The following is a 26,138-nucleotide window of genomic DNA, read 5'->3' as shown; positions in this document are numbered from 1 at the left end:
AAAACCTGAGATGTGTCCTACATCTTGGAACCTGTTGACACTTTTCCTTAAATAACCTCCCAAACTTCTTTAAGTAACTTTCAAACAAGGATCACAGATTCCAAAACATCGGGAACACCCCAAGAATCCCTCAGAAATCTTCAATTGACTTCCTTAATAAATCCTGAGACTTCTTCAAGAAATTTTAAAACATTCTAACAAACTCCATTACAGGCATCTGGAACAAGACCACTAACAAATCACTAACACAAAAAAGCTATATTTGATACCACTTTGACAGATATTTGGACATGTTCACCAAGCTCTAAACACACCTGAGAAGTATTTAAACTTCTTCAGGACTCTTAATCATCTTTTAATCCCCTTTAGATGTGATAATTAAACCAGGGGTGTCAAACGTATCTTACAATGCCACATACATCCCACTTTGATCTTAAGCGGGCGAGACCAGTGAAACCTCCTTTCTGTCAGTGTAAAGAAGTCACACATTTAACTGTTTTTCTTCATGATGAAAAAAAAAGCTGCTGTGACAAAAATAGGAATCTGTCCACACAGCTCTCTGGATTTAATATGAAATACATGTGTAAAATTACGGAAAAAGCTATCATGGCCCACACTGTCCAGTTTTTTTTTTTATTTGTTTTTAGGTTTAGTCATAAAAAACAGAAATGTCTATCATAGAAAGGGAGAAACAGACACTTTTCCTATACTCACAAAGTTACAGAGGTTTTATTAGAGACACAGTTAAGTGTTTTGCTATTTGGCATAACGTGTGAAACTGGAATTTCTTTGGTAACCCCCCCCCCAAAAAAAACCAAAACAGGGCTGACAACACTGTACACAATGGTAGAACAAGTCACAGATTCAGAAATCAATTTGTCCTTTATTGCTTCCATTTCTACATTCACCTTTTTACATACATTTCCATTTCTTTCAGTTCTACCTTTTTGCTGCTTTTCTACACATTCAGTTCTCCATTTCATCCCGATCATCACTTTAACCTATGACTTCTTTTCTCACAGTGCTTTCCTCATTTATTTCAGTTTCCCAAGTAAATTCATTCATTTTATGGTTAATATAGTAAATCTCAACCTCTTATGTTCACACAGAGAGAAGATAAGATTATGTTTCTAAATACAGTAGTGGTGATATCAAAACAAAACAAACAAAATAGTCTCCACCCTAAAAAGTTACTTCTGATAGTTTGCAGTCGTATTAGCTGCTGACCATGGAAGTTTGCATCCATCGCTGAAAAAAACAAGGGTTTTTTCAATCCATAAGTCGAAATTTAAGGTCATCATCTCAAGATTAAAAGTTTGACTGAGAAAATGAACTTGGAATTTTGGAACTTGGAATTAAGCCAAAATTTTGTTTGTATTTTGTTTTTGTCAGTCATGGAAACAAGCTTCCATAGATGCCTACCATGAGATAAACAAATCTGATTTGAGGGTGAAAACTGAATGCAAGTGTTGTATGACTCATTAAGCTGGAGGCTGAAAATGCTAACAAAATAGAAACAAAGATTCAGCTGCAAAAGTCATACAAACAAGAAAACATGATAAGAGAGACAAATGAATATAGGGATATTTACAGAAAAGGACCGTCTCTATTCCTTATTAGTTACAGTCTCAGTGAATGCAGCTGGTCATAATGTAGAAAACCAGACTTTTAAACGATTATACTGAAACAAACATCAAAACACGAGCCATTAAAACATTTACACTAATGCTTAAATTTGGAGACGCATTAGCCCAGCCCAGTTACTTAGGTGATAATAATAAACCCCAGCAAATAGTTTGAATCGGCTGATTTAAGCGTCAGTATCGAACATTTATTTTTGCTGAAAGCATTGTGATATTACTTTTCTATTGAAGAAAAAAAACAATGCTTAATTTATTTTGTTTTCCCCAATATTTTGACCTAATTGATTTGGATGTGGCTTAAGTTTTTAACTTCATGATTAACTGCAACCATAAAAACATTTTTTGAATACAAAATACAAAATTCAGGAACATTTTCTTAATGTGATAAATTAATTTGTTTTTGGATCACTTTTTTTTTATGTGTAAACTAACTTTTAATATTATACTGGCTCCCCTCCACAACGTCCATGATGTGGGTCTAGATGGATCTTCATCTAGATTAGTTGTTGATATTTTCTTAAGAACATCAAGATTGTATCTCCCATGTATTTCAGTTTGATTTGTGTGTGATATGAATATGATGTGAAAAGTCAGTCCTTTACACAATTCCTGGATCCACATGAGGAATCATCTCCGGCAGAGCATATCCAATTCAACACAGATGTGTATATACTAGAAGTTGCTGAAATTGACTGTTTCAGAATATTTAAAGTGTGATCTCAAGAAAACAAAATTCTCATGTGTAGAACAAACACGGGTTACTTGGCCAATATAAAGTGCAGAAGACAGAACGTAAATTTATCAATGTCAAAGAAACTTAGTGTCACTGACGTTGGAAAACATATAACTAGTGTGGTTTAAAAGGAAATAAAAAGCGAAGAAACTGTTGGAGTGAAACTCTTATGTCATCGCAACAAGCTTCTTTTCTTGAAACCATTAATATTGTACACATCCTTTTATGGTGACTGATGTAGTTAATTAGGAAGTGTGCTTTAGTGCATTCAATTAAATGCTTCAGGTGAGATTCAGCTGAGTGAGCTGAGACTTTGCCACACATTCATGACCACATCCAATTTTTCTGTGGTGTCTAACATCCATCTGCTCCCAGCTACATCAGCAAGCTTTCTTGTCCATCAAGCAGTCTCAACCAGTGTCAGACTGGATTCTCCATCAGCTCCCGATGACTCGTTGAAATCCTCTTCATTCTCATCCTCATCTTCCCCTTCAAAGATTGCAGTCATGGGGGCTGCAACAAGGCGGCAGCGGGCGGCAAAGCGGCGGCTAGCCGAGCAGGGAGGAGTGAGGGAGCGAGGGCGCGTGGAGGAGGATGAGAGGAAGAAGAAGGGAGAGGAGGAAGAAGATGAGAAGAAGAGGTTATTATGTGGCAGATCCTGTTGCCTCCATTCAAACATCATGGAGAAGCTCTGAGCACATGGAGATCTGGGAGGTCGCTGAACATTAAGAGTCAGGTGGGCAGTGATGTCATGTGTTTCTCCAGTTTGGAGGGAGCTTGTGGAGTTTACTTGGTCTGATGATATGTGAGGTGGTGGTGCACCATGAAGGTCAGCTGCTGCAGTGGGAGAAACAACTTTCCGAAGTCGCTCAACTGCTGAGATTCGAGATGAAGAATCAGGTCGACTGCCCTTCCTCAGCAGGAGAGCCTTAAAGCTCTCACTTCTTGCTGACCTTTGACTCTTGAGTGCCGCAGGTCGCATTAGCTGGTCAGTGGGAGTCACCGGAGGGGAGGGGGAGGAGGAGGAGCTTGAGACACGATGTTTGTCTTCTTCTAGATTCCTTCTTCCAAGCATCTTCCTCTTGGACCTGACACAAATGTGACAGAAAACAGTGAACAATAGTAACTGTATATTTAGAAGCTACATGCACTGAATTACATGGCCACAAGAGAGTTGCTCTATTTTAAAAGTTTCTAGTTAACATCAAGAGGCAACTTCTAGAAATCTGAAAAAATCAAATAGACAACAAAGACATAGGTTCCTAAGAATATGTCTAATATAGGGCACATAAACAATGACATGACAGGAATGGAAGGGAACTTGGATGGAAGCACTTTTGTTTCTCAAGTATAGGAGAAGCTTATTAGCTGGGGAATCAAAGAACAAGTAGACGAAGTAGATATCTTACATTTAGTCTCTGAGGAAGAACAGGTTGCGAGTTTACCAGTGATTATGTTTTTGACTACATTCCCTTGGTATCTGTCGGGAGGTTTGAACCTACTTGCGGCTTGGAGAACCAGACAAAGTCTGGAGATAGTTTTGTACCCTCTACTGTGTGTCGGACTGCTTGATGTTATCATACCTACATACATGAATACCAATGATCCCTGACTCCTCCAGTCTACATGCCAAAGTATCCTTGGGCAAGATACTGAATGCCAAATAACTTTTGATGCATCCATCTGAGTGTGAGTGTGTGTGCTTGAAGGCATAGAACAAAGTACTGAATGAATGTGTTTGTGAATGGGTCACTGAGGCTTGTGGATAAAAGGGATTTGAGTGCTCAGTTAGAATAGAGAAACGCTATATAAGTACTACTACTAAATCTCTGGATTCTTTGACAGCTACAACTTATTCCTATTTGGGGCAACAGGGAATAAGGAAGAACTAGTTTCTATGTATAATAGGAGAATAATAAGGACACTACACACTTAGTGACTAATTAAAGGCTTTACCTGTAGACAAACCCCAACTACCAGGGCATTCATGCTGTCCCTTCCCATACAGCACTGCTCCATAGAGTAAGAGGTAGAATTCAAACCAACAAGTGAGGATGTGGTTTAAAGGATTTTACAGAACAAGTGCATAGTATACATTTTGTGTTCCCACCTGTGAATGATGGTGAATAGATCCTCTGTGGTTCGCGGACAACCAGAGATGAACATCTGATCTGCTGAAACGCTGCCAAACACATCAGCTGGGAAGGAAAGGAAAGGACAGTGAAAAAAAAACTGAACTTCAATTATTCATTTAACAGTTCAGTTGAACTGAAATTGAAAAGATGAAGAAAACAATAATAATAATGGATTGCATTTATATAGCGCTTTTCGAGAACCTCAAAGCACTGTACAATTCCATTATTCATTCACTCTCACATTCACACACTGGTGGAGGCAAGCTACAGCTGTAGCCACAGCTGCCCTGGGGCAGACTGAATATAAGAGCAAGAATAATTATTTTAAGGGTATAAAGATACCTGTATGCTCTGAAGATGACATTCACAGACATGATACCTCGGTATATAAGTTCCTATGTATGTAAGTTCCTATTGAGCTGTAGTCTGACTGAACCACATGCTGTACCTTATCTGCATATTTTTGTCTACTCTCACAGCTTGTTTGGGCAGGAAACTTGGCCTACTTTGCTTCACACCTGCACAAACAAAAGCTCTGCCTACATTTGCTGAATGACTACTAAGGCAGATACTGGGGACAGCTAATACAGAAAATGCTTACTTAGTTTCACCAAGGACTCCATAAATTATATATTTGAGCATTTGGTGAACAATAAACAGGGATCTATAAATGTTAGCTGCTATAATGCATAATAGGCTCACTCCCCACCACAGTCTGAATTGGATAGGTTAAGAAGCAGGATCTGTGGTCTTGATTGAACTTACCATCCTGGGGACTGCTAGCCTCCTTTGACTTTTCTCCTCCTCTCAGAGCTCCGGGCTCGTCTTGTTTTTCACCTGGCTCTTGTATCAGAAGGTCTGGTAGTGACAGTTCACCCCGCAGGCTGTCAGTGGACAGTGCGCTGCTGAGAGAGTACCTGCTCTGACCAATCAAAGTGAAGGAGCTTTCAGAGTCACTTGTGTTTTGGTCCCAAAATTTAGTGACTTTCATCTTCTGGCTTATTTGGACTGTCCTGTCTTTTCTTACATCTCTCTCATCTCCAGATGAGGATGAAGAGGATGATGAGGATGATGAAGATGATGAAGATGATGGGGAGGGTTCCATTTTTGCTGACATCATTAGCAGCTGCCTGCCTGGCCTTTTCTTCCTCTTTTTCCTTCCTTTGTCTTTTTTCTTTGTGGTGGATGACATCATCATCATCCTTGCCATGTTAATCCTTCTCTCTTCCAAACTTTCCTTAATATCTTCCTCTTCATCTTCAGCTAGTGATGACCTCATCGTTCTCCTCTGAAATGGTGTATCATCTTGATAAAGTTTTGTTTTGATATCACCACAACTGGGGTGTGTTACTTCAGTTTGGGTGCCCTCAGTCCATGTGGAGGTAGTTCCTTGGCCCTTTGAGTTCCCTAATGTGCTACAGGTAGCCATTCCCATGATCCTTGAGGAGGCACAGGTTCTATACATTTCCATGGCTTCTAGGGAGTAGTTGGTCTTTAAGGTATCCAAGGTTTCATTCAAAGTGTTTCGAGCCATTGAGGTCCCGGTGCCTATGGTTTTCAAGGTGCTACTGCTAGCTGTGATGCACAGACTCTGTGAAGCACCTCCAGTCCCAGAAGTCTCCATGGAAGCCCCTCCTGTAATTTTAGATGGAAAGAGTGGTTTGGTTGTTTTGGGTGAGGTCAGTGAGAGATCTGGTCTGTTGTGCAAAATTGGTGGTTTTGTCCGTTGAGGGGAGCTGGCAGATGAGTGCATGGTGATATTGGCAGATGTTGTGTTAATTGGGTATACAGGTGTCACTGAGTTATCACTGGTGGACACCAAGTGCTTTTGTGAAGGGGGACTATGGATCACATGTTTGTGTAAAGGTGTGCAGAAAGAATCAGCAGGAAGCTGTGACTGGCTGTTGAACCCTGGAGAAAATGCTGTACTTTGTCCATTGCTCCTCAACACATTGAGTTCTCGTGTGGCGTTGGGGGATGTTGTGAGACCCAGAATGCAAAGATCAGGCTTCTTTGGTGGAACTGGCTTCTCTGGAGAGCAGATCTTTCTTGGGCTACTTGGCTTCAAGTCCCTGTTACAGCGTTTAATATCAACATGCTTCAAATCTCCATCAGCAGCACAGAGTGACTGCATTTGTGATTTTTTCTTGTCATTTTGCTCAACTTCCTCTTTGCTCTCTAACAGCATTTTTCTGCATTCTCTTTGAATCTCTGCAAGTTCTTTGAGCTTAGCATCTGTTAGCACTGTTCCTATAATGTTTCGTTGGAAAGACGTAGGTTGACTTATTGTGCTGACATGGTTATTGTCAGTTTCATAAGACATTTTCACCCATGGACTCTCAGAACTGGAGATTTCATTGTTAGCTAGTGTAGCATACATGTCTGGATCTTTCTGTCTCTGTTCACTGGACTGTCTGCATTGAAGAGTGCCACCATTCCTCAGCTGAAGCCCAAGGCTTCTCTTGCTAGCAGTGTTATGAATAATGCTTTGTGAGCTTTGAAGATTGTTGAAATCTGACTCATCTGCCAAAAGCTCTGTTTTTGTTTGTTTGAAGAAATCATCACCTGATCCATGTTTAGGTTGTTTCATTTCAGCATTGTCTGGGCTGTGAAGGCTAGCATTATCCAAGGACGCACTGGCTGTATGATCTTCATTGTTTGCAACATAACAGATATCGTTTTCTGATCCTTGTTCCGCTAGTTTAACACTGGTGTTGGCTAGGCAAACAAGGTTTCCTTTAGTCAAGTCAGCCAAGTCATGTTGAGCTTCTTTGATTGGTAGATCCTGGTTACCATGGTTACCAACAGACAACAAAGCGCCAGCATCAGTAGATGTACCATTGGCTGGCAGGACTTCCTGGTTCTTAATAGAGCGGAGTTTGACGTCCTGCAGAGCTTGAGCAGTTACCAGAGGGCAGGGGTGTGCTTTGCCATATTTGTGTGGAAACACGTCCGGGCTTGGTTGGGAGAAGACAGAGGCAAAATGTGTGGGGATAGTAGACAAAGGAGGGAGAGGGGGAGGTGGTGGTGGTGGAGGGAGGTCAGCAATTGGCATGTCTGGGAGTTCTGAACATGGGGGAGGAGGGGGAAAAGTTGGGGGAGGAGGGAAGTTGGTGGAAGATGACACTGTAAATACCAGATCATGATGGGAAGTCTGCCTGACAGCGTAGGAGTAGGGGGGAGGAGGAGGCCGGGAGAAGGGAGGTAGAGGAGAAGGCCTGGCAAGGGATAATGGTGGGAGAGGAGGCAGTGGAGGGGGCAGAGGAAGGGATGATGGTGAAGGAAGAGGAACAAGAGAAAGTTTAGTGAAAGAACAAGGAGCAGGTGAGCAGCACTGCAGTGGAGGAGGAGGGGGAGGAGGAAGAGTTTCATGAATGGGAGAGCAGGAAAGTGAAAGCAAAGAAGACTCGAGAAGAGGAGGCCGAGGTGGTGGGGCAGGAAGATTAATATGTTTGGCAGAGGAGTCTGAGGAGGTGCAGGAGGAGAGGGAAGAGGTTGAAGAAAATGAGGACGAAAGGGATGAGAAAAGTGAAGACTTCCTCTCTGGCACTGGTGGCTTTGGTCTGCCTTCACCTCGAGACCTTGTCCTAGGTAGGGAGGATGAGACAGGGGAGAGGGGGAAGGAGGTAAAGCAGGAAGAGGAGAAAGGTGAGGTTGGGGGGAGGGAGAAAGCTCCAGGACTTGTTGTGAGAGGGGAGGATGGGATGAGGGGTGAAGACACTGGCGTGCCAGGAGTTGGAGTGTTAGACTGACTAGAGTACCCACTGGAGGGCGAAGCAAGTCGCTGAAGCCCAGCCACAGAAGAGGAAGCTGGAGGTTGGTGATTGAGAGTAAAAGTCAGACCTTCCTCCTCTGAACCTGGAGACCCAGGGCTGAGGTGAGTTGGTTCGAGGTTGGAAGGAGGAGAGTTAGAAGAGGTTGATGCCTGGGAGTCTGGGTTTAGAGGCTCAAAGGTTGAAACTGTACCACAGTTAAGCCCACTTTGGCGTCTTTTGGTGCTACTTCGGGGCACCCAGGGATCCTGAAAGTCCTGGGGAGATGACGCAGGTGTATGCTGCATGGTGCGTTCCAGGCGGGGACTGCGCTCCACCTTGGGACTAGAAGAAGAACGCGAAGATTTGCTACGACCTGGCCGTCGCCTCAATGAATCAGAACGCAATGGTGGAGGAGGTGGACGCTTGGACTTGCGAAGGGAGATGCTGCGGGTGACAGAACGAGAGTAGCAGGAGGATGTGCTTGACTTCCTTTTCTCACGGTTTAGCGAGGGAGAGGACATCTTCACTGAACGCAAGGAGCTGCTATCAGTGCAAGAAGGGGAGGACCGACCAGAGGAGAGAAGTGGATCGAAGTTCCAACCTTCATCCGAAACACATCTCATTTCCTGGGAAATTCCACTGTGGACACTGGAGGTTGGAGAGTGGGTTTTGTAGCTCCACCGCTCTCCACTGAAGGAACAACCATCTGAGAAACACTGGGTGTCCTGCTTTGTAGTTGTCAGGTCATCCTCTGCTGGGTAATGAAATTGAGTCTCTGAATCAGTGATAGGGGAAGAAGGAAGAGAGCCGGGGGAAGAAAGGGCCTCATTATTGGGCTTATCACTGGGGGAAACCCACTCTGATTGTAGGGCACAACTAGAGGTTGCAGGGACAGATGATATAATAGGTGAGGAGGGAATGGAATTAGAGGAGGAGGAAGGAGACTGTGGCATTATTCTGGCAGTGGGGTCAAAGGGCAGCAGAGGGTGAAGATCGCTGGGGAATCCCTGTAGATCCTGTGACTGGAAAAGAAAACAGGAATAAAAAAGAGAAAAATTATTTAAAATGTGCTCCATGCATTTCTAACTTAGCATAACTTGGTTTCCTCAAAAAGCCCGTATAGTAAATTTAGTGTGAAAATCCAAAGTATCTGATGCTCTTCTATTGCTTTGATATTTCTCTTCTACCCAACCGACAGTGAGCAACAGTAACTTAAAAATTTAGAAAGGTCAACAAATGAAAGGCTCTGAGCCCATGACATACTCTCAGCATCTGTAGGACATTCTGTTCATTGGGGAAATGTTTGGAGTAGTTCTGAACTGTCTTGCCTCTGGCCTATGTTGGCTGACATTAGCATGCCAGTCATCTGGAAACTCCTTTAATTTATGCTTTGACTTTATTAGTGTAATAATAACTTCTCATTAATTTACCTGGTAGCAAGATGAGGAGGTGCTGAGAGTCCTGCAGGATACACTGTTACAGCTGGTGTCGGAGTTCAGGGAGGAGTTGGTTGCCGGACGGGGGAGGGTGTGGCTCTCCAAGGATGGTGAGCAGCAGGAGCCAGAATGGCAACCAATACGTGGGGAAGAGGTAAGGGAGGCCATGAGGCTGGACATTCCCTCTCCTTTAGGGGCTCGGATTCTCCTTGTTGACAGCTGCTCCTCTTTTCTTAGATCTCCCTCTTCCTCCACCTCCATGTTCCTCTGCTGATGAGGAGAGGTACATTCAGATGCAGGTCGACCCACAGTGGAGAACTGACCAGGAAGAATGTCAGAGATAGATGGCGACTTCGGGAGGGCATTATCTGGTATCCCAGTAACTGTCTTGCGTCGGCTCAATTTCCGGGGTCGTCGGTTTAGTGAGTCAGCATTGGAAAGTGTTCTTCGAAAACTGGCTTGGCGATCAAAACTCTCACCTTAAGTGTGAACACATACAAAAAGGTAACAGTCAAGACATGAGAAACCAAGTCGCTACTCCGAATCCAAGTTTAGCCTATGAGTCCTGCTGTAGTTTACTTAAACCTCACATCATATCCTAACTCTGATGTTTCCCGTTAGTTACTTAGAGTCCTGATAAAATCATATGTCCCTTTAAGGTCTTCAAGATAAGCTTCTATTGAAAGAAGAAATCTCAGTTCCAAGTAAGATCTAAAGCTATAGTGGATAGTTATATAGTTATTTAACAAAAGTTAATCAAGTTTCTGTGAGAGCAGAATCCAGATGAAAATGGAGGCAATGTACCTCCGATTTCAACTCCTGGTCCAGAGTTAATTCTGAAAAGGCTAAATGTAATTTACCAAGTCCCAAGATTTGGGTGAGTTAAATTGAAGTAAAGCCTCAAGCCTAAGAAGAACTTCAAGTTGGATTTGGGTCTCGTTAGACTATTCTAACTTATATTTCAAATCGGAGTCCTATCCAGACTCCAGATTTTAAGATCTAAGGCATGAATCAAGATGACAAAAGCTTTCTGGTCTGCTCTAAATTAGAAGAACTTCCTATGAAGACCAAACTGATTTGAGCCTGAGAAAAATTTATAGGTAAATCTCGAGTTTATGTCTCAGTCTGTTTTTGAAACTAGATGCAAGTAGAAATTCAGTGTAGACAATATGGCAGAAATAAATTTAAAGTTTTAGATGAGTTTCAATAGTAAGTTCAGAGTCCTTAGAAACAGAATCTGGATCTGAGTCCAGCTGTACCTGTTACATTAATAGGAACAATATCTGCTGCGACTGCTTCGGCCTGCTGCCTCATCCTCTCCTCTGGCGTTGGAAGTCGAGGGGGTGGTTCCACATCCATTTTGACTTTTGGCTCATATGTTTGCTCATCATCGTCCCAACAGGAGGTGAGATGGACGGGATTCAGGACCAGTGGTGTTAGGGGTCGCCTGTTGTTCAAGATGAACATCTCATCTTCCTCCGAGGATGTTGTGGACTGACAAAGAAAAGAGGCAGAAATTAACAGTTTGGTTTACAAATTGAGTTTTAATACAGTTAAATCTAGTCCAGCAGTGTTGGGGTCTAATCTAGCCTGGAAGGGTCAAATTAAGACTTTGTTGACTGTTAGGCTAAAAAGCCTGTTTGGGTGTAACTGAGATGCTACTCTACTTTAGTTTTATCTAATCTAGTGTACTACAGACATGTTTATTCCATGTTTACCTTTCTTCTCCAAACTGAAAACTTGAAACAAACTGAAAAGCAAGACTTAGAGAAAAAGTCCAAGACTCTGGACCTCTGAGGAGGGTTGAGATCAAAGGATGAGAAAAACATTAAAGGAAAGGTTAATCATTGAGTATAACAAATAGATGGCAGAAGATGTGTCAGTGCTTCAGTTTGACCAGCAGATGGAAATAAAAGACAAAGATTCTGCACTGATTGCACAAACAGAAAAAGATCCAGAACACACCAAACCAAATGTCTGTAGTTTTAAATCAGGAAACTGGATTAAAAAATAAACAATGAACATATATAAAAATCCAGGCTCCTTTATATATATGGGGAAACAAAGGGATTCTTGTCCTTTAAGAAGCTGTTGTCTTGTATTTTACAGTGTGGCAATAAAAATAGCTTAAAAAATTACCAAAAACAATTATTCTTTTATTCTTTCAGATGTAATGGTGAGCATGCTGGGCTGATATAATTGAGTTCCTGGGCCATGAGTCAGAGACACCGAACTGGTAGCGCTGGTGTCATTGTCTTCAGCCCCATTAATAATCACTGCATCTGCATAAACATCTTCACATGTTTCTCACCATCTTCCTGCTTTTGTCCCTCCACCCTTGTCGTGCAGTTCCGTCTGATTGGTTGATGCTGGAGAAGGGAGGAAAGGTGGGGCTGGGGGGGTGGGGCTGAGAACCACTTGGGATGCTGGAGCCATGCTGAGTCAGCCCATTACATGCTACAAACACACCATGATGATAGAAAATAGTGAGTTGAGTACATGAGAATGATTGTGGACTGTGTGAGCTTTGCTGCAGTGATCAGCTGAGATCAGCAGGAGAGCTCAGCCTTCGTCATTTGTGCTTTCTCACAGTGACATGTGGCGCTGCAGCTGTTGCGATGCTGCAGAGCGTGCTGCATGCAGACCCCTGCAGCACTCTGCAGTCTGCTCACAGGCTGCTGTCACCTCTAAGCTTAATTACTTCTCTGATAAGCATCAAAGAACCAGGATTTATGGCCTCAAGCGAAGGAAACTGATCATTTATAAAGCTTAAGTACTTCATTGAAAATTTATGGAATCAAACACAGTGTAAAAGGCCTTTATTGCTCAGCAGCTATAAAAACAGACAGGAGGCTGTTTATCAGGACTGATGGCTGATTGAGGATTTACTGCAGATTTCAGAGACATAAACATTTAAAGAGCAAATGATGAGGATCTCTTTGAACAGGCAGCTGCTTTTGCAGTCTTTCCTGGCAGATTGTTTGGTGTAAACACCCAAACAATGTTAACCTTAGTGACATGACAGTGTTATAAACAGTTATTAGTGATCTGCCACTGCAGTGAGGAAGACTGTGAGCATTTCCACCTTCAGCCCATAAAGAGCAATATCAAGAGTGGAGAAGAGTACGTATTCTTTCAGCAGCAATTCTGTGAGTGTGTCAGGTCAGAAGGTCACTGTCTGCTGGCATCTGTCAGCCAATGCTAATCCTACAAGACACACACACATTTAGGACTCGAGGTTTGTGTGTAACAGACTTCTGAGGCTCTGGGGGTTCACACAATTCTTGAACTTGACCCAAAATAATTTTCAATTTTCTTTTTTAATTATTTTACAGAATATATAATATGACATAAGGAAGACAACAAATAGGGAAAAACACATTTATTATTTATTCATTAATTTACTGTAAAAATTTAACTTAAACATTTTCAATTTGTTTAAATACTTATAATCTACTTATTGATCAAAAATCTTTTCACCTGGGTCTACATCCAAGAATGGATACAGATACAATCCATTAACTCACGCTGTGAATGTTTTCTGAAGCAGTCGTCATTTAGCCTGACCAGATGCTCCATGTCATTCATATGTCCGACTTCCTGCCCTCCTCATCTGCTCTGTGCGGCTTGAAAGGACTTATAATTAACTTGGATTGCAGAGCCACTTCAGAGATGCTTCTACAATGTGGAGCAGTGGTTTTAGTGTTTTCAGCCATTTCTACCGCAGCCGCATTGCAGTTTCTCCTCGTGGGACTCAGGTATTATTGATCGAGTTTATACACAGACTTCTTTAAGTGAACGTCTCAGTTCACAAAACAGTCTGATTGCTGTTCTGGACTCAGGTTCAAAGCTGCACCCTGTCTGTTCACTTCTTCTTCCTAATTTAATCCAGGCTCTCTAAATATTTGAGTTAATGAAGGTTCTCACCCTCTCTCTGTAACCAGAGCTGGTTCTTGATGTCAGTAAACTTTTTTTTTCATTGGTTTATGGTCTCAATAGCTACTTTTAAGTCTTATTGAAGATAACATGGCGTTCCTTTTGGAAAGTATGGTTCCATTAGAGTGAGACAGGACCAGAAATCAGGGAAGGATTTAAAGTGTGGCTACTTATTTTCATCTAGAGACTTTCTCAAGTCTCTTAGCATTACTCTAAATGTGTTTCCCCACAGATCCAGTTAATCTCACATTTTTGTAAGGTTAACTGATGAAACACTAAAGTACCACTCTCACCTTGCAGGTCATCAGCACTGCCTGATCGCCTTTTGCCAGGGATGAAGCGCAGACCCTGCTGAGGCTTCTGGGTAGTGTAGTGAACAGACCACTTACTGTCCCCGTCCCCTGCAGCACAAACAAAGACAGAGAGAGAGAGGGAGAGTGAGGCTACTTTCTGGATTTTAATCTTGTTTCAGCAAATCTTTTCACACTCAGAGGAGCAGTGATGATGAGAGCTGCTGCACTCAGCACTATTCAAGGTGACCTCCACATCACAGGGCTTTTATTGTGAAAGAGCAGCAGATTGACTGTCTGTGGTATTCAGTGGACAGATGTATGGACAGATGTGGAGCTTGAGTCTCAGCCTTCTGCAGTGTATGTCAGGACCAAAAACACCTCTTATAATACAAAGTAGGAATTTGTTACAATAACTTAAGACTGATTTTGTTTTTGGTTTTGTTTTAGTCATTCATCTCATCCTAATAATATTCAAAAAACAAGAGCGAAAAGATAATTTGTTCCCATTAATCAACCACATCTCTCTTTAACTGCATGATCCAAGTCATCACTGATGAGTGAAGGCTGATTGTTTATGTTCTGTTGTCAAATTTTTTGTTGTCAATCAAAAGACAAGTAAATAAACATCGTAACTGAGACACCATTACATTTTAATCAAGAAAAGGTTATTTTATTTTTTCTTCTGAACACAGCCTTAGGGGTTTAAACCAAACAATGGAAATAAACATTACGGGGACTGAAATGGCGATGCAGGAAGCTCCTGAGATCCTTGAAGGAATGCCAAAGTCCTTGAGAAATATGAAAGATTATTTAAGATGTAAATATGGTCCTTGAGATTTTGTGTGTTTTGGTGGGTTCTTTAGAAGAAGCATGCAGAGGCTGAAATATGAAAATACACTTCAGTGATTGGCAGTGGTCCGATAAATACTTTAGACAGTTCCAGAAGTGTCAGAAGGTATTTCGGGTTTTCAAGAAGCATCAGTGGTGCTTGAAGTTCTAAAACATTAGAGATTCGATATAAGGCTTGCGGAGTTTTCACTGGCTCTGAAAAAGAAGATGCAATTCTTCTGGGAAGGCTTAAACAGTCTTTACGGGGTCCAAGTAATCCTCAAGGAGGTCTGACAAGTTGTGACAATTTTTGAGAAGGGACCACAGGTCTTTGGGAAGATTTAGGGAGTCCTGTGGCAGGTTCTTGAGGAGGTTCTTTATGTTAGAAGGAGGCCCTTGATGAAGTCATAAGAGAATCACAGGAACCACCAATTAGTACCGGAATGATAAAGAGACCATCCTGATTCTTGAGGTGCTTCTGCTGGTCCTTGATATGAACCTGAAGAAGCTTCTTAGTTCTTAATGGGGTCCCAGAAGTTCTTGGTAGGTAGTGGTCCTTGACCAGGCAGTAGACATCTGTGGCAGCTTCAGTGAGTCATTGCAAATGTTCCGGTGATTCAAGCTGCTCTTGTATGTTGAGGACATAATAAATGTCCACACTGATCATCAAGAAGATACTATGGTTCCTTAATTATTTTTTCCAATTGTCCTTGAGAAATAACACAGGTCTGTAAAGAGATTTAAATTGTTCTTGAGGGCGTTCTAGAGGTCACTACGAGGTTATAAAGCTCTGAATAACTTTTCCGAGAGTCCTTGTGGAGATTCCAGGGGTCCACAAGTCCTGACAAAAGCCTTTAAATAAGCCATACTGGTTAAAGGGTTAAAACCTCGAGAAGACATCCTAAGGGTCCTTGTGGATATTCCAGGACCCCTTGAGAACACAAATGCCAAAAAGGTATTTAAATGATCCCTAAATTGGGTTCTTGAAGTCAGTAAGATTATTACAAGGCATTTAAAGACAGTCCTGGAGACCTTGAATAGGGTCTCTAATGTTTTAGACTATAGTTACAGGTAATATAAACTCACATTTCAAATGCTCATTAAACTGCTGATCTAAACTACGTTCGACATGATTTTTACATGCACCTGAGAGCCAATCAGGGGGTGGTATCTATGAGGTCATCTTTAGAGAGCTATAACTCACTCTACCTGTACAGCTCAAAGGTAAATCAATCCCTCGCCAATACAGCGACACTCACCTCTGGTCTTACTGAGATATCTGAGGACAGATTTGATTGCCGTTCCGATCAGAACCATAACGACGCCACACACTCGTTTAGACACACACACGACACACACACACACTCCTGAGGCTGCAGCAAACAGAAAGAGAGCGGGCGAGCAGCAGTAATGCAGCTCGACTCGCTGCAATGCTACTCTCCTCCCACTCCTCTCTCTCTTATTCTCTTTTTATGTCACTCGCTCCCCCCTCTTTCTTCCTTTCTTATCCACACACACACACACACACACACACACACACACCATTGGCAGGAAGCCAGCACACGTGTGTGTCCTACATGTGTGTCGCCAGGTGACGAAGGTTACCCGCAAATACCGCATTATCACAACGACACATGAAACACGATGCTTTGTAGATGAAGGGAGATGAAGAAACAGAATTCAAAGTGTGTCCGCGCCTCTGATGTATCCCTGTTCATCTTTTATTCTCTGTGTTCTCATGTTTCTATCTTTGTGAGGTCCAAAGAGAGTGAGGACATGCTGTCAAAGTGTGGACATCAGCCTTGACATCAGCATCTGAGGGATAAAATGAGGCAAAATGCCAAAAAAGACAAAAACAAAAAACACCAAAAAACCTTCAGGGTATAACAGGTGCTAATGCACAAAGAGATAACCGGATCCAGTATTTGAATAGATGCAGGTGGTGCATATTTCATGTTTTTACAGTCAGATCTGTATATATTTTATAACAATAACCTTTCAAAAGAATGATATAAATACAGCAGAATACAATTTTCTTGTTCATCCATCCATCCATCAATCCATTCATCCATCCGTCTTGTGGTGCTTTTCTGAATGTGGGGCAACAGTCTATGTAGAAAAGCCCAGATCTCCCTCTAACCAGCCTGCCATCCAGGTCTTCTGGAGTGACGGCACGGTATTCTGAGCTAGCTTTACAGGAGACGCTAAATCTCTCTGGGATGACCAAGCTCCTCATCCTATTTCTAGCAGAAAGCCCAGACAGCCTAAGAAGGAAATCATTTCCCTGCTTATATCTGTGATCCAATTCCTTTGGTCACTGACCACAGTTCATAGCCATAGGTGGGGATGGGAAGGTAGATGTAGTAACTCTAGAGCTTTGCTTTCATACTCAGCTCTCTCGTCACTGCAATAGACTGTAAAAACATCTGCATCACTGCTGCATCAATCCATCTGTAGTCTATTACTCCTTCCTGGCCTCGATCATGAACCAGACCCCCAAATAACTCCACCATTTAGTGCAGAAGCCATTCCCAGCCTTGAATAGCCCCACCACACTTTTCTGACTGAGAACCATAACATCATGGAGACTTGTTTTTTTTTTTTAATTTGTAACATATTGTTGAAAATGCCTACTTGTCTTAGTAGATGTGTTTAATGGACATAGCGGGGGAAACTTGTACACTCCTGAAGGTTTTATTAATCCTTAATAAATATCCACAGGTTTTGGGCTACATACCATATATTGCCATGAAGATGGTATCTTTTTCAGGTAAAGCATTGCTTATTTCAACAAGAACATCATTCTTTAACTGTCATTCCTTATGGCCTGGACACTGGCTAATGTCAGTTTCATAGTTTTCGTGATAAAATGTTGGCATTTTGTCAAATTTTGTGGAATTGTTTTTTTCTTTTTTCTTTTTTTTTAAGGGAAAATCTTGCTTTTCAGCAAGACTATATTCTGCACATATTCCAACAGCAGAACTCCACAGTAAAAACGTGTGCAACCCTAAGTACTTGTGGTAACACTGGCCATGGCTGATAGAGTTGACAGTCACCTTCATCATCACCAACTGGGACAGTTCCAGTCTGTAACTGTGCCGACTATGTGGGCCAGTGGAGCAGCTAATTACCGTCTTCATGGCTGACAGCCTGTCTGTCTGTCTTCACCTTCTCACTGTTTTAATTAGTTTCATTAATTAGACAGTAAGTAGGACACACTATCATTATGTCATAGTCTTATATATAGTCTGAATCTGTTAAACTCTGAACTCTGTCAGCTGTCCAGTCAGGAAAGAGGAAGGATGAGGACAGAGTCACGTACCACTGACTGATTGATGCTCAGTTTTCTTTGTTTTAACATTTTAAATGCTGAGACGTCACCACAAAGGCAACATGAGGGCGGGATACTGAAGGTAGATGTTAGGAAGCTAACAGGTAGCAGCTGTTGCAGCTAAAAAGCCTGTTCATTATCTGTTATTCGTGGAATTAGCTTTTAGGCCAATGCGTGGAGCAGCAGCTAATCCTAACGCACGCACACACACACATACACATGAAGAAGATTATGCACACAGGGGAGATAATTAACCAAGAATATGGAGAGCTGGTGTGATTTTCTTCTGCATGTTATCAGAGAATAATAGCTGACTGGTGCTGTGATGCATTATTGATCAGACAGTCACACAGGGTGTGAGAAAGTGTGTTTACTTAGCCACAGGAGACGTGCAGGCACTGAGTTGCTGCTTTAATATTCTCATTTAAACATGAAGAAACTGTGAGGCAAAGACTGAACCAAACTGGGACGAGCTAATCTGGAAGATTTTATTGTATCACACTTTAATTTTACTGATAGCACTAATTATGAATATCTGTCATGAGAAATCTCTTCCCAAGTCATCCAGGAGCAAACTGAATTGAGTTTAAGTGGATCCTAGTCTGCCCTGATGAGAAGAAACACATTAAAATTTGTGCGAGATTTAGAAGCAAAGAGAGCCAGATAAAGCCATCTACTAGTGGCTGAAAAACATTCATAATATCAAAGAACCAACTTAACCAAAACAAAGTAACTACTGCAATTTAATGTCTTGATGGATTCTCAATCATCCAGGAAAGTAAATCTCCAAAAAGTTGATTCTGTTCATCTGGACGTAGCGTTTCCAGTGGGAGAAACATTTCTTCACTCATCCAAGTGACTTCTTCAGTCTCAGCTGACTGCAGGTTTCCCCAATCTGATAAACAGTACATTTGCATAATGACTGAAACCAGCCCACTGAAGGAACAATGGGCTGGGAGGTCAGTTCCTTAATCTTAATTATGCAAATTCTCATGACCATTGATCAACAACCACTGACCAAAACCCATTGATCAAAGACCACTGAATGGTCCAGAGATTATCAAAGACCATCTCTGAATTGAGGAGGGGGCCTAAGGGTACATCTTTCACCATCTTACAATGCTGTGATTGCAGCCATTCCCCAACTCTCTGTGAATGGTACTCATGGCCATTGATCAGTGGGCTTTGGTCAGTGGTCATGAGAATTTGCATAATTAAGATTAAGGAACTGACCTCACAGCCCATTGTTCCTTCAGTGGGCTGGTTTCAGTCATTATGCAAATGTACTGTTTATAAGTCTGTGAAGGTTCTCAGTCATCCAGGTCATCGTAGTCAAAGGAGCTTGCAAAGAAAAGCGTCTGGACTTCTTTAAGTTACTTGAAGACGTTTCACCTCTCATCCGAGAGGCTTCTTCAGTTCTAAGGTCAAATGGTGGAGAGTCCCAGATATAAACCTGGTGGGAGTGTCCCCCCACAGAGGGACAAAAGGACCCCCTGATGATCCTCTAATCGCCTGAGCCAAGGTGTGGAACTGGGTGTGGGTCCCAATCAGCCAGAGTTTCGGGTGAGTTCATTGTGAAACCTGGCCCCACCTTATGCGAATTCCTGAGGTCAGATGGCCCAGGATGTGAGTGGGCGTTAAGGCGTCTGGGAAGGGATCTCAAAACTGGATTATAGATGGCAGAGAGTTGGTGTCGTAAACCACCGCCTCTGTTCAAAGATGGTCGCTCACAGTGGACATAGATGGCTTCTTTCACTCCTCTTTCAAACCATCTGTCCTCTCTGTCCAAAATGTGAACATTGGCATCCTCGAAAGAGTGTCCTTTATCCTTAAGATGCAGATGGACAGCTGAATCTTGTCCTGTGGAGGTGGCTCTTCTGTGTTGTGCCATGCGCTTGTGAAGTGGCTGTTTGGTCTCTCCAATGTAGAGGTCTGGGCATTCCTCGCTGCACTGTACGGCATACACCACATTGTTAAGTCTGTGTTTTGGCGTTTTGTCTTTCGGGTGAACCAGTTTTTGTCTAAGTGTGTTGCTGGGTCTGAAGTACACCGGGATGTCATGCTTGGAGAAAACCCTCCTGAGTTTCTCTGATACACCGGCTACATAGGGGATGACAATGTTGTTGCGTCTGTCCTTCTTATCCTCCCTCGCTGGTGTCTGATCTTCTTTTCTGTGCCTCTTTGCTGACTTTAAGAACGCCCATTTAGGATAGCCGCACGTTTTGAGTGCTTCCTTTACATGTGTGTGTTCCTTCTTTTTCCCTTCAGGCTTAGAGGGAACATGTTCTGCCCGGTGGTGTAGGGTCCTAATTACTCCAAGTTTGTGTTCCAGAGGGTGATGGGAGTCAAAGAGGAGGTACTGGTCCGTGTGTTATAAGATTGGGGAAACCTGCAGTCATCTGAGACTGAAGGAGTCACTTGGATGAGTGACGAAATGTTTCTCCCACAAAACACTACGTCCAGATGAACAGAATCAACTTTTTGGATACTCCAATTTAAGACTATATCAAACTAAAACATGACAGGTGAGAACATCCAGGGCTTTATAACGCCAAACTAGGTGAGTTACTATTATTTGTTACAAAACTTAGCTGGGACCATTTAGAATATCAAACCAAGCTTTTCCCAGGGCCAAATAAAGCCAGGACCATACTAAATGGATAATTCAGGACCTCAAGCTGGAATCTTGGAGACCAAAGTGAGTCAAATGGTCAAATAAGAGTAGTTGAGAATATTCAGGAGGTCAAACATCAGGAACATCACGAAAAATGAGATTATTTGGGACCAAACTAAACAGAGCTAGAGTGGTAGTAACATTAAGTCCCACAATCTAGCACTATTCTGGGCTGAATACAAGCAAAACCTTGATTATAGCAACCTCAAATAGATAATCCAGGATAACAAATGGTACCATTCATAATATCAAAAAAGTAACTGTTGCAATTTGCCACAGTGTCACAGTGTATTTGGGACTTTTAAAAGTCAATTCAGGCTGACTGGGATCTGTGGGAACAAAAACTGAACTAAGCTATAGGCTACCCTGGACCAAAACTGGGATAACCCAGACCTGGTTGGTTAATTAAACGGTCTCAAAGAAGGAGGTTAATTCGGAGTGTGTTATGCTGCTTATATGATTGAGTACCACATAAACCCAAATACATGTGTCTATTTGACTATCATCTGAAATCTTTGAGGACCAAAATGGTCCAGTTGCACAACTCAAAACCAAAAGAACCATTTCAGGATTCCCAGCTTGGATAGTATATTTCTAGCAGTGTAATACCAAGTACTAGTAGCAGTATTCTGATTACCAAATTTCTTGGTAGTACCTTTGTGTAGAAGGGGTGTAGTTTGGGTTGCTTCCTTCCCAGACATTCTCCCTTTGCGACGTCTAAAGTACAAGAAGCTTGTCTTGCACTTCCTGCTGGGCCTGTAGCGATATTGTGGTGGCGGCTCTGGCTCCTTGAATGGGGGGTGTAGTTCTAAGATGAAAGGGCACAGGCATGGTGTAACCGGGACGGGGCTCTGGGGTTGGGGGGCAGGAACTAGTTCTGCGTCGCTGGGTGAGAACTGGGCAGTTAGGGCGCTGCAGCTGAAGTGGCGGAGACTGTGGATGGGGTTTACCGCAGGCCTCTGGAGTAAGGAACAGTTTCCCACGAACCTCTGGGTTGAAAGAAGGGTTGACATGGGAGCGTGGTGGGAGTTGCTGCGGGAGGAACCAGGGACTGTTTCCTTGATACTGCAGGTGAGCTGGGAGGGGCTTTTTTTCACTTGAGGCTGATGCAAGCTGTCCCACGCCACCTGCATTTAACCCATAGATGGCGTCATGGTGCTGGTAGATTTTAGCTCTGAGCAGGCGCCGGCGCAGGCTGCCCTCTGTTTTTGGTTGCAAGGCAATCATCTTGCGTGGAAGAAGCTCATCTCGCTCTTCATCAGGACCAGAATTCCAACAATGCGATGTCACACCAGGCCCCGCCCCCTCCCCACCCAGGCATTCCACATATGAAATCATTGTTTCTCGAGCTGTGATTAGGAGTTTGATGGGCTGACAGATTACAGGTGACTCACCACGACTAAACTACAATAGTATTATAATCTTTTCACAGTAAAAGTCTGCAACCTTTTTCAACCCCTTGTTATTCAAACTCATAAAGAGATGTGTATTATCCAGGTCCTTCACAATAAATGTCCAAAGAGGATCAATAGTTCCAGAAAAGGTCCTTTAAAATTCCCCCAAATTTAGTTAGCCCTCCATTATAAAATAGTTTGATTCTGCAAAATAAGCATTAAAAATAATTTTTGCCTTTTTTAGTTGAAGAGAAAAATGAATGTCATCGGACGCATATATTTTCCAGTTATTCACAAAAGGAGCCTTGAGCATTTCACAATAAAAGTCTTAAAATGCTATATCTTCACAAATAGCACCTTCAGGTTCAGAACAACTATGCAAATTTGTATTATCACAAAAGGTTGATAAAAAATAATAATTTTAAAAAATGCCCTAAAACAAAGTCCAAAATGTGCTCAGTCGTTTATAAGTGACAGATCTCCGGATCCTCATGTCCACATGTGCAAATGTCCATTTCTCACAACAAACAATCCCAACATTTCACAGTAAAAAAAAAAAGAAAACCTTGGTGTGACCCTGGAATGAACGCAGTTAAAACCTTTAGGAGCTCTGTCCAACTTCTTCTTATTCCTTCACAAAAAAAACCCCAGACCTCCAAACCACAAACCAAAAAGTCTCCCTCGGCCGATGTGAATCCAGAAATGATTACAGCCCAACAGTAAATGTGATTTTTCTTCAGAGGTGTTGACATAGTGCTGCTTTCTTTCCTCTCCTCTCTCTAACTCTAATCTACTAACAGGGATTATCCAGGTCTGCAGATGGCCGATGTGGGACAGGTATTTATCACCACACTCACAACACATGTTGCTCAGTAATGCGTTACTGTGTCAAACTGGGCATCTCTAAATTTAGATCTTAAACAGAAGGTTAACATCCTTCACAGCTTAGTTAAACTTCACCTGCACACCACACGATGTGGGTTAATACACACCTGTCAACTGCAACAAATGCACCAAATCCTACTTCTATAGCTACAGTTAGCAGTTATAGAAACTCGCTGAGCCAGATAACGTTTATTACAGCCACAAAATCACGGCATTGACAGCAGCAAATCCTCTTTGGATTCTTTGACCAATTAATGTGCTTCAGAACCAACACTTCTTATCTTGATGATCAGCATGCAAATACGCAGAATGGACATAATGATGTGGAGCTTGAACTATAGAGACTGCCATTAGTGTCATGTGCCCACATGTACTGCTAGTGCTGAGCGCTCATTCAGGTGTTTATGACATTTAAATCTGAGGAATATGATGGCTTACAAAAGGACTGGGTGGACTGATAAACAACCATCATTATAACTGAAGTGATCTTGATATTCTTTGCTCGAGTTTGAAAATACAAAGTTGCAGACTGGACACTAAATCTCTACTAGATTTTATTTTGACATCTTGCTTTTTCATTGTGTGTTATTGCACCTCAGCTTGGTTTTGCTGTTGCATGTAGCTGACCATCAGCTACATGCAACATGATCTGTCTTCCATTACCTCCATACTGAAAGTAAATAAACGCCTCAGTCAGGTATCCACTACCAGAACTGGATCCTGCTAAATAAAATGTTAAGAAGAAAGGGGACAGTCAGCAGTTGCAGCACATTAAGGAGCACCACAAACCAATGTGGTTTATAGTGTTCTCATAAACCACACTGCATCATTTGTGCACACAAACCTTCAACCAGGAAGTCCTGAAGAAGGACCTGTGTTAAAACCACTTGAACAATATCTTAGATTACCCAAGAAAAGAAAAAACCAAACTTTATATTACCATAAAGGGAAAATTCAAATGCTGATAGTCAGTGCCTGACTGGAACTTTAGAGTCACACATAGCATAAATGCACTACTGGCTGCTGTTCATCTGTTTGTTAACACAACAATCTATTCAGCAAGTCACATGGCATCAATTCATTGCCTTTATGTTTAAGACGATCTGCTGAATTTTAAGCCGAGCACCACATTGGTGATGAAAGGTGATCTAAACGCCTTTGAACATGCCATGGTTTTTAGAATTTACAGAGAATGGTCTGAAAAGTTGAAAATATCCTGTGAGCATTGGTTCACAGAAGATTGGAGAGACAGCTTTGAGTTGATAGGAAGGCAACAGCAACTCAAAACCACTTATCACAACTAAAGAAGAGCATCTCTGCATGCAAAGCACATCAAACATTTAAGCAGATTGGTTACAGCAGCAGAAGACCACACCGAGTGCCACTGATGTCAGCTAAGAATAGAAACTGAGGCTATGGTTCATGTGGATTCACCGAACTTGAACAAGAGAAGACTGGAAGATGTCCCCTGGTCTGAAAGGCCTTGATTTGTGCTGGTACATTCAGAGGTTGGATCCATCCCAGGTTCCAGCTGGTGGAGGTGGAGAAGAGTCCAAAGTGACAAAACAAAACATAAACATAATGAAGAAATATTCACAAATAAAAGCAGAATAATAAATGTCTCTGTTTTCAGTCAGTTTGGGAGGCTGTTGGTATTTTGTTGGTAAAACTGTGAGGTGTTCCTTTGAGGTGTATGAGTCACAGGAAGGTGAGGACCACAGACAGAAAGAAAGTTAAAAAATGTTTATTGTTTAATTATGAAATCAGTTCTAAAACAAAAACATGAGTTTTTAACCAATTTTTAAAGGTATCCGTGCTTCATATAAAAGCAATAATAATATTCATTCGTTTTCTGCCTGGAGGTCTCCGTGATCAAACGCTTGATTGACTCAGGGATTCACCTGGCCATCAAAAAAAAGAGAAGAAGAGAAAGTGAGAAGGGTCCCATCAATCTTCAGTTCCTCTCCCCTAGCTTTTCTCCTACGTCATCCATCATCTGTGTCCTGGCAGTTCAGTTGTGTTTTTGAAGTGAATGTCAGGTACTTGACAGGGGAATTTCTCCCGAGGGTGAAAGTGTTTACTCTGACGGATGATGGGACAAAAATAACTGATGCGATCTTGTCCTGGCGCATTCAGTTGTTATATTTTGTGCTTCTAAGTCTTCCTATTTTTTCAACCACTTCACACAGGTATGATTAATATATTGAGCTTGCAAAACATGTAAATACAATCTAATACGAATACTAAATACTGCAAGATTTGCTTCAATATGCATCATGAGTACAAATACAAACGGAATTGAGCTCTAATATGCAAATGTAGCTTATAATGATACAGAATGAGGCCACAGATAAAAGCAAACAATCTTAAAAAGAGAAACAATAAGATCATGGGTGAAATATTTAAACATTAACTGCTAATTTGTTTTGTAGCTAAAACTGAAACATCATGAGTCGATAAACATTCTAGCAAATTTTATGTGTACTCTTTTTGTTTTTGTTTGCTTGAGGAAGTGCAGCTTGCAGGATTTCATTAAGGAAAGCTCCACAGCCACGTCTGAAGCTGCAGGAGAAGGACAGCTGTGTTATGGAGGCTCAATGCGATGCTTCAGCCTGCCCCGACAGGCCGACAGTCATTAAAGACTTACACACACACACGCACACACACACACACACACACACGTGCCAGACTCAAGACTGCACACGTCTCTGACCCAAAACTTGGATGAACCAGCATCATCAGTACTTACAGTATCAGAAGTACTTGTAGTAGTTGAAATACTAGCGGTGCTATTAGGAGCAGTAACCATAGTAACAGTTGCACAAAGGACTCCTGCAGCTGTAATCATGAAAACAGTGCATCTAGTCAACTCTTCACTCCCTCCATTAATCTCTCTCTCTCTCTCTCTCTCTGTGCTCAAAATAAAGCTTGCTCAACCTTCTTCAGTGCCCCAACACACACACACACACACACACACACACACTCTCTCTCTCTCTTTCTCACTCACACTGCAAAAAGGTTATGAAGATAACGGTGTGTGTCATTTTGTTCTGATACATACAGAACAAAATGACCCACATTTCATAACTTCATGC

General features: G+C 42.0%; 1 protein-coding gene across 1 annotated transcript; it reads right to left on the bottom strand.

Moving 5' to 3' along the window:
- Positions 1–863: 863 nt before the first annotated feature.
- Positions 864–26,138, bottom strand: nhsl1a (NHS-like 1a). The gene is given in 10 exon segments (XM_085152745.1): positions 864–3,464; positions 4,487–4,574; positions 5,277–9,288; positions 9,697–10,181; positions 10,962–11,196; positions 11,421–11,495; positions 12,014–12,159; positions 13,932–14,039; positions 21,420–21,564; positions 21,566–26,138. Coding segments are annotated over 10 exon segments (6,519 nt in total). The 5' UTR covers positions 22,103–26,138; the 3' UTR covers positions 864–2,776.

Source organism: Neolamprologus multifasciatus, chromosome 23 (assembly GCF_963576455.1).
Source record: "Neolamprologus multifasciatus chromosome 23, fNeoMul1.2, whole genome shotgun sequence".
Lineage (NCBI taxonomy): Eukaryota > Metazoa > Chordata > Actinopteri > Cichliformes > Cichlidae > Neolamprologus > Neolamprologus multifasciatus.
The sequence above is the reverse complement of the archived record's forward strand: the minus strand, read 5'-3'. Positions and strand labels throughout refer to the sequence as shown.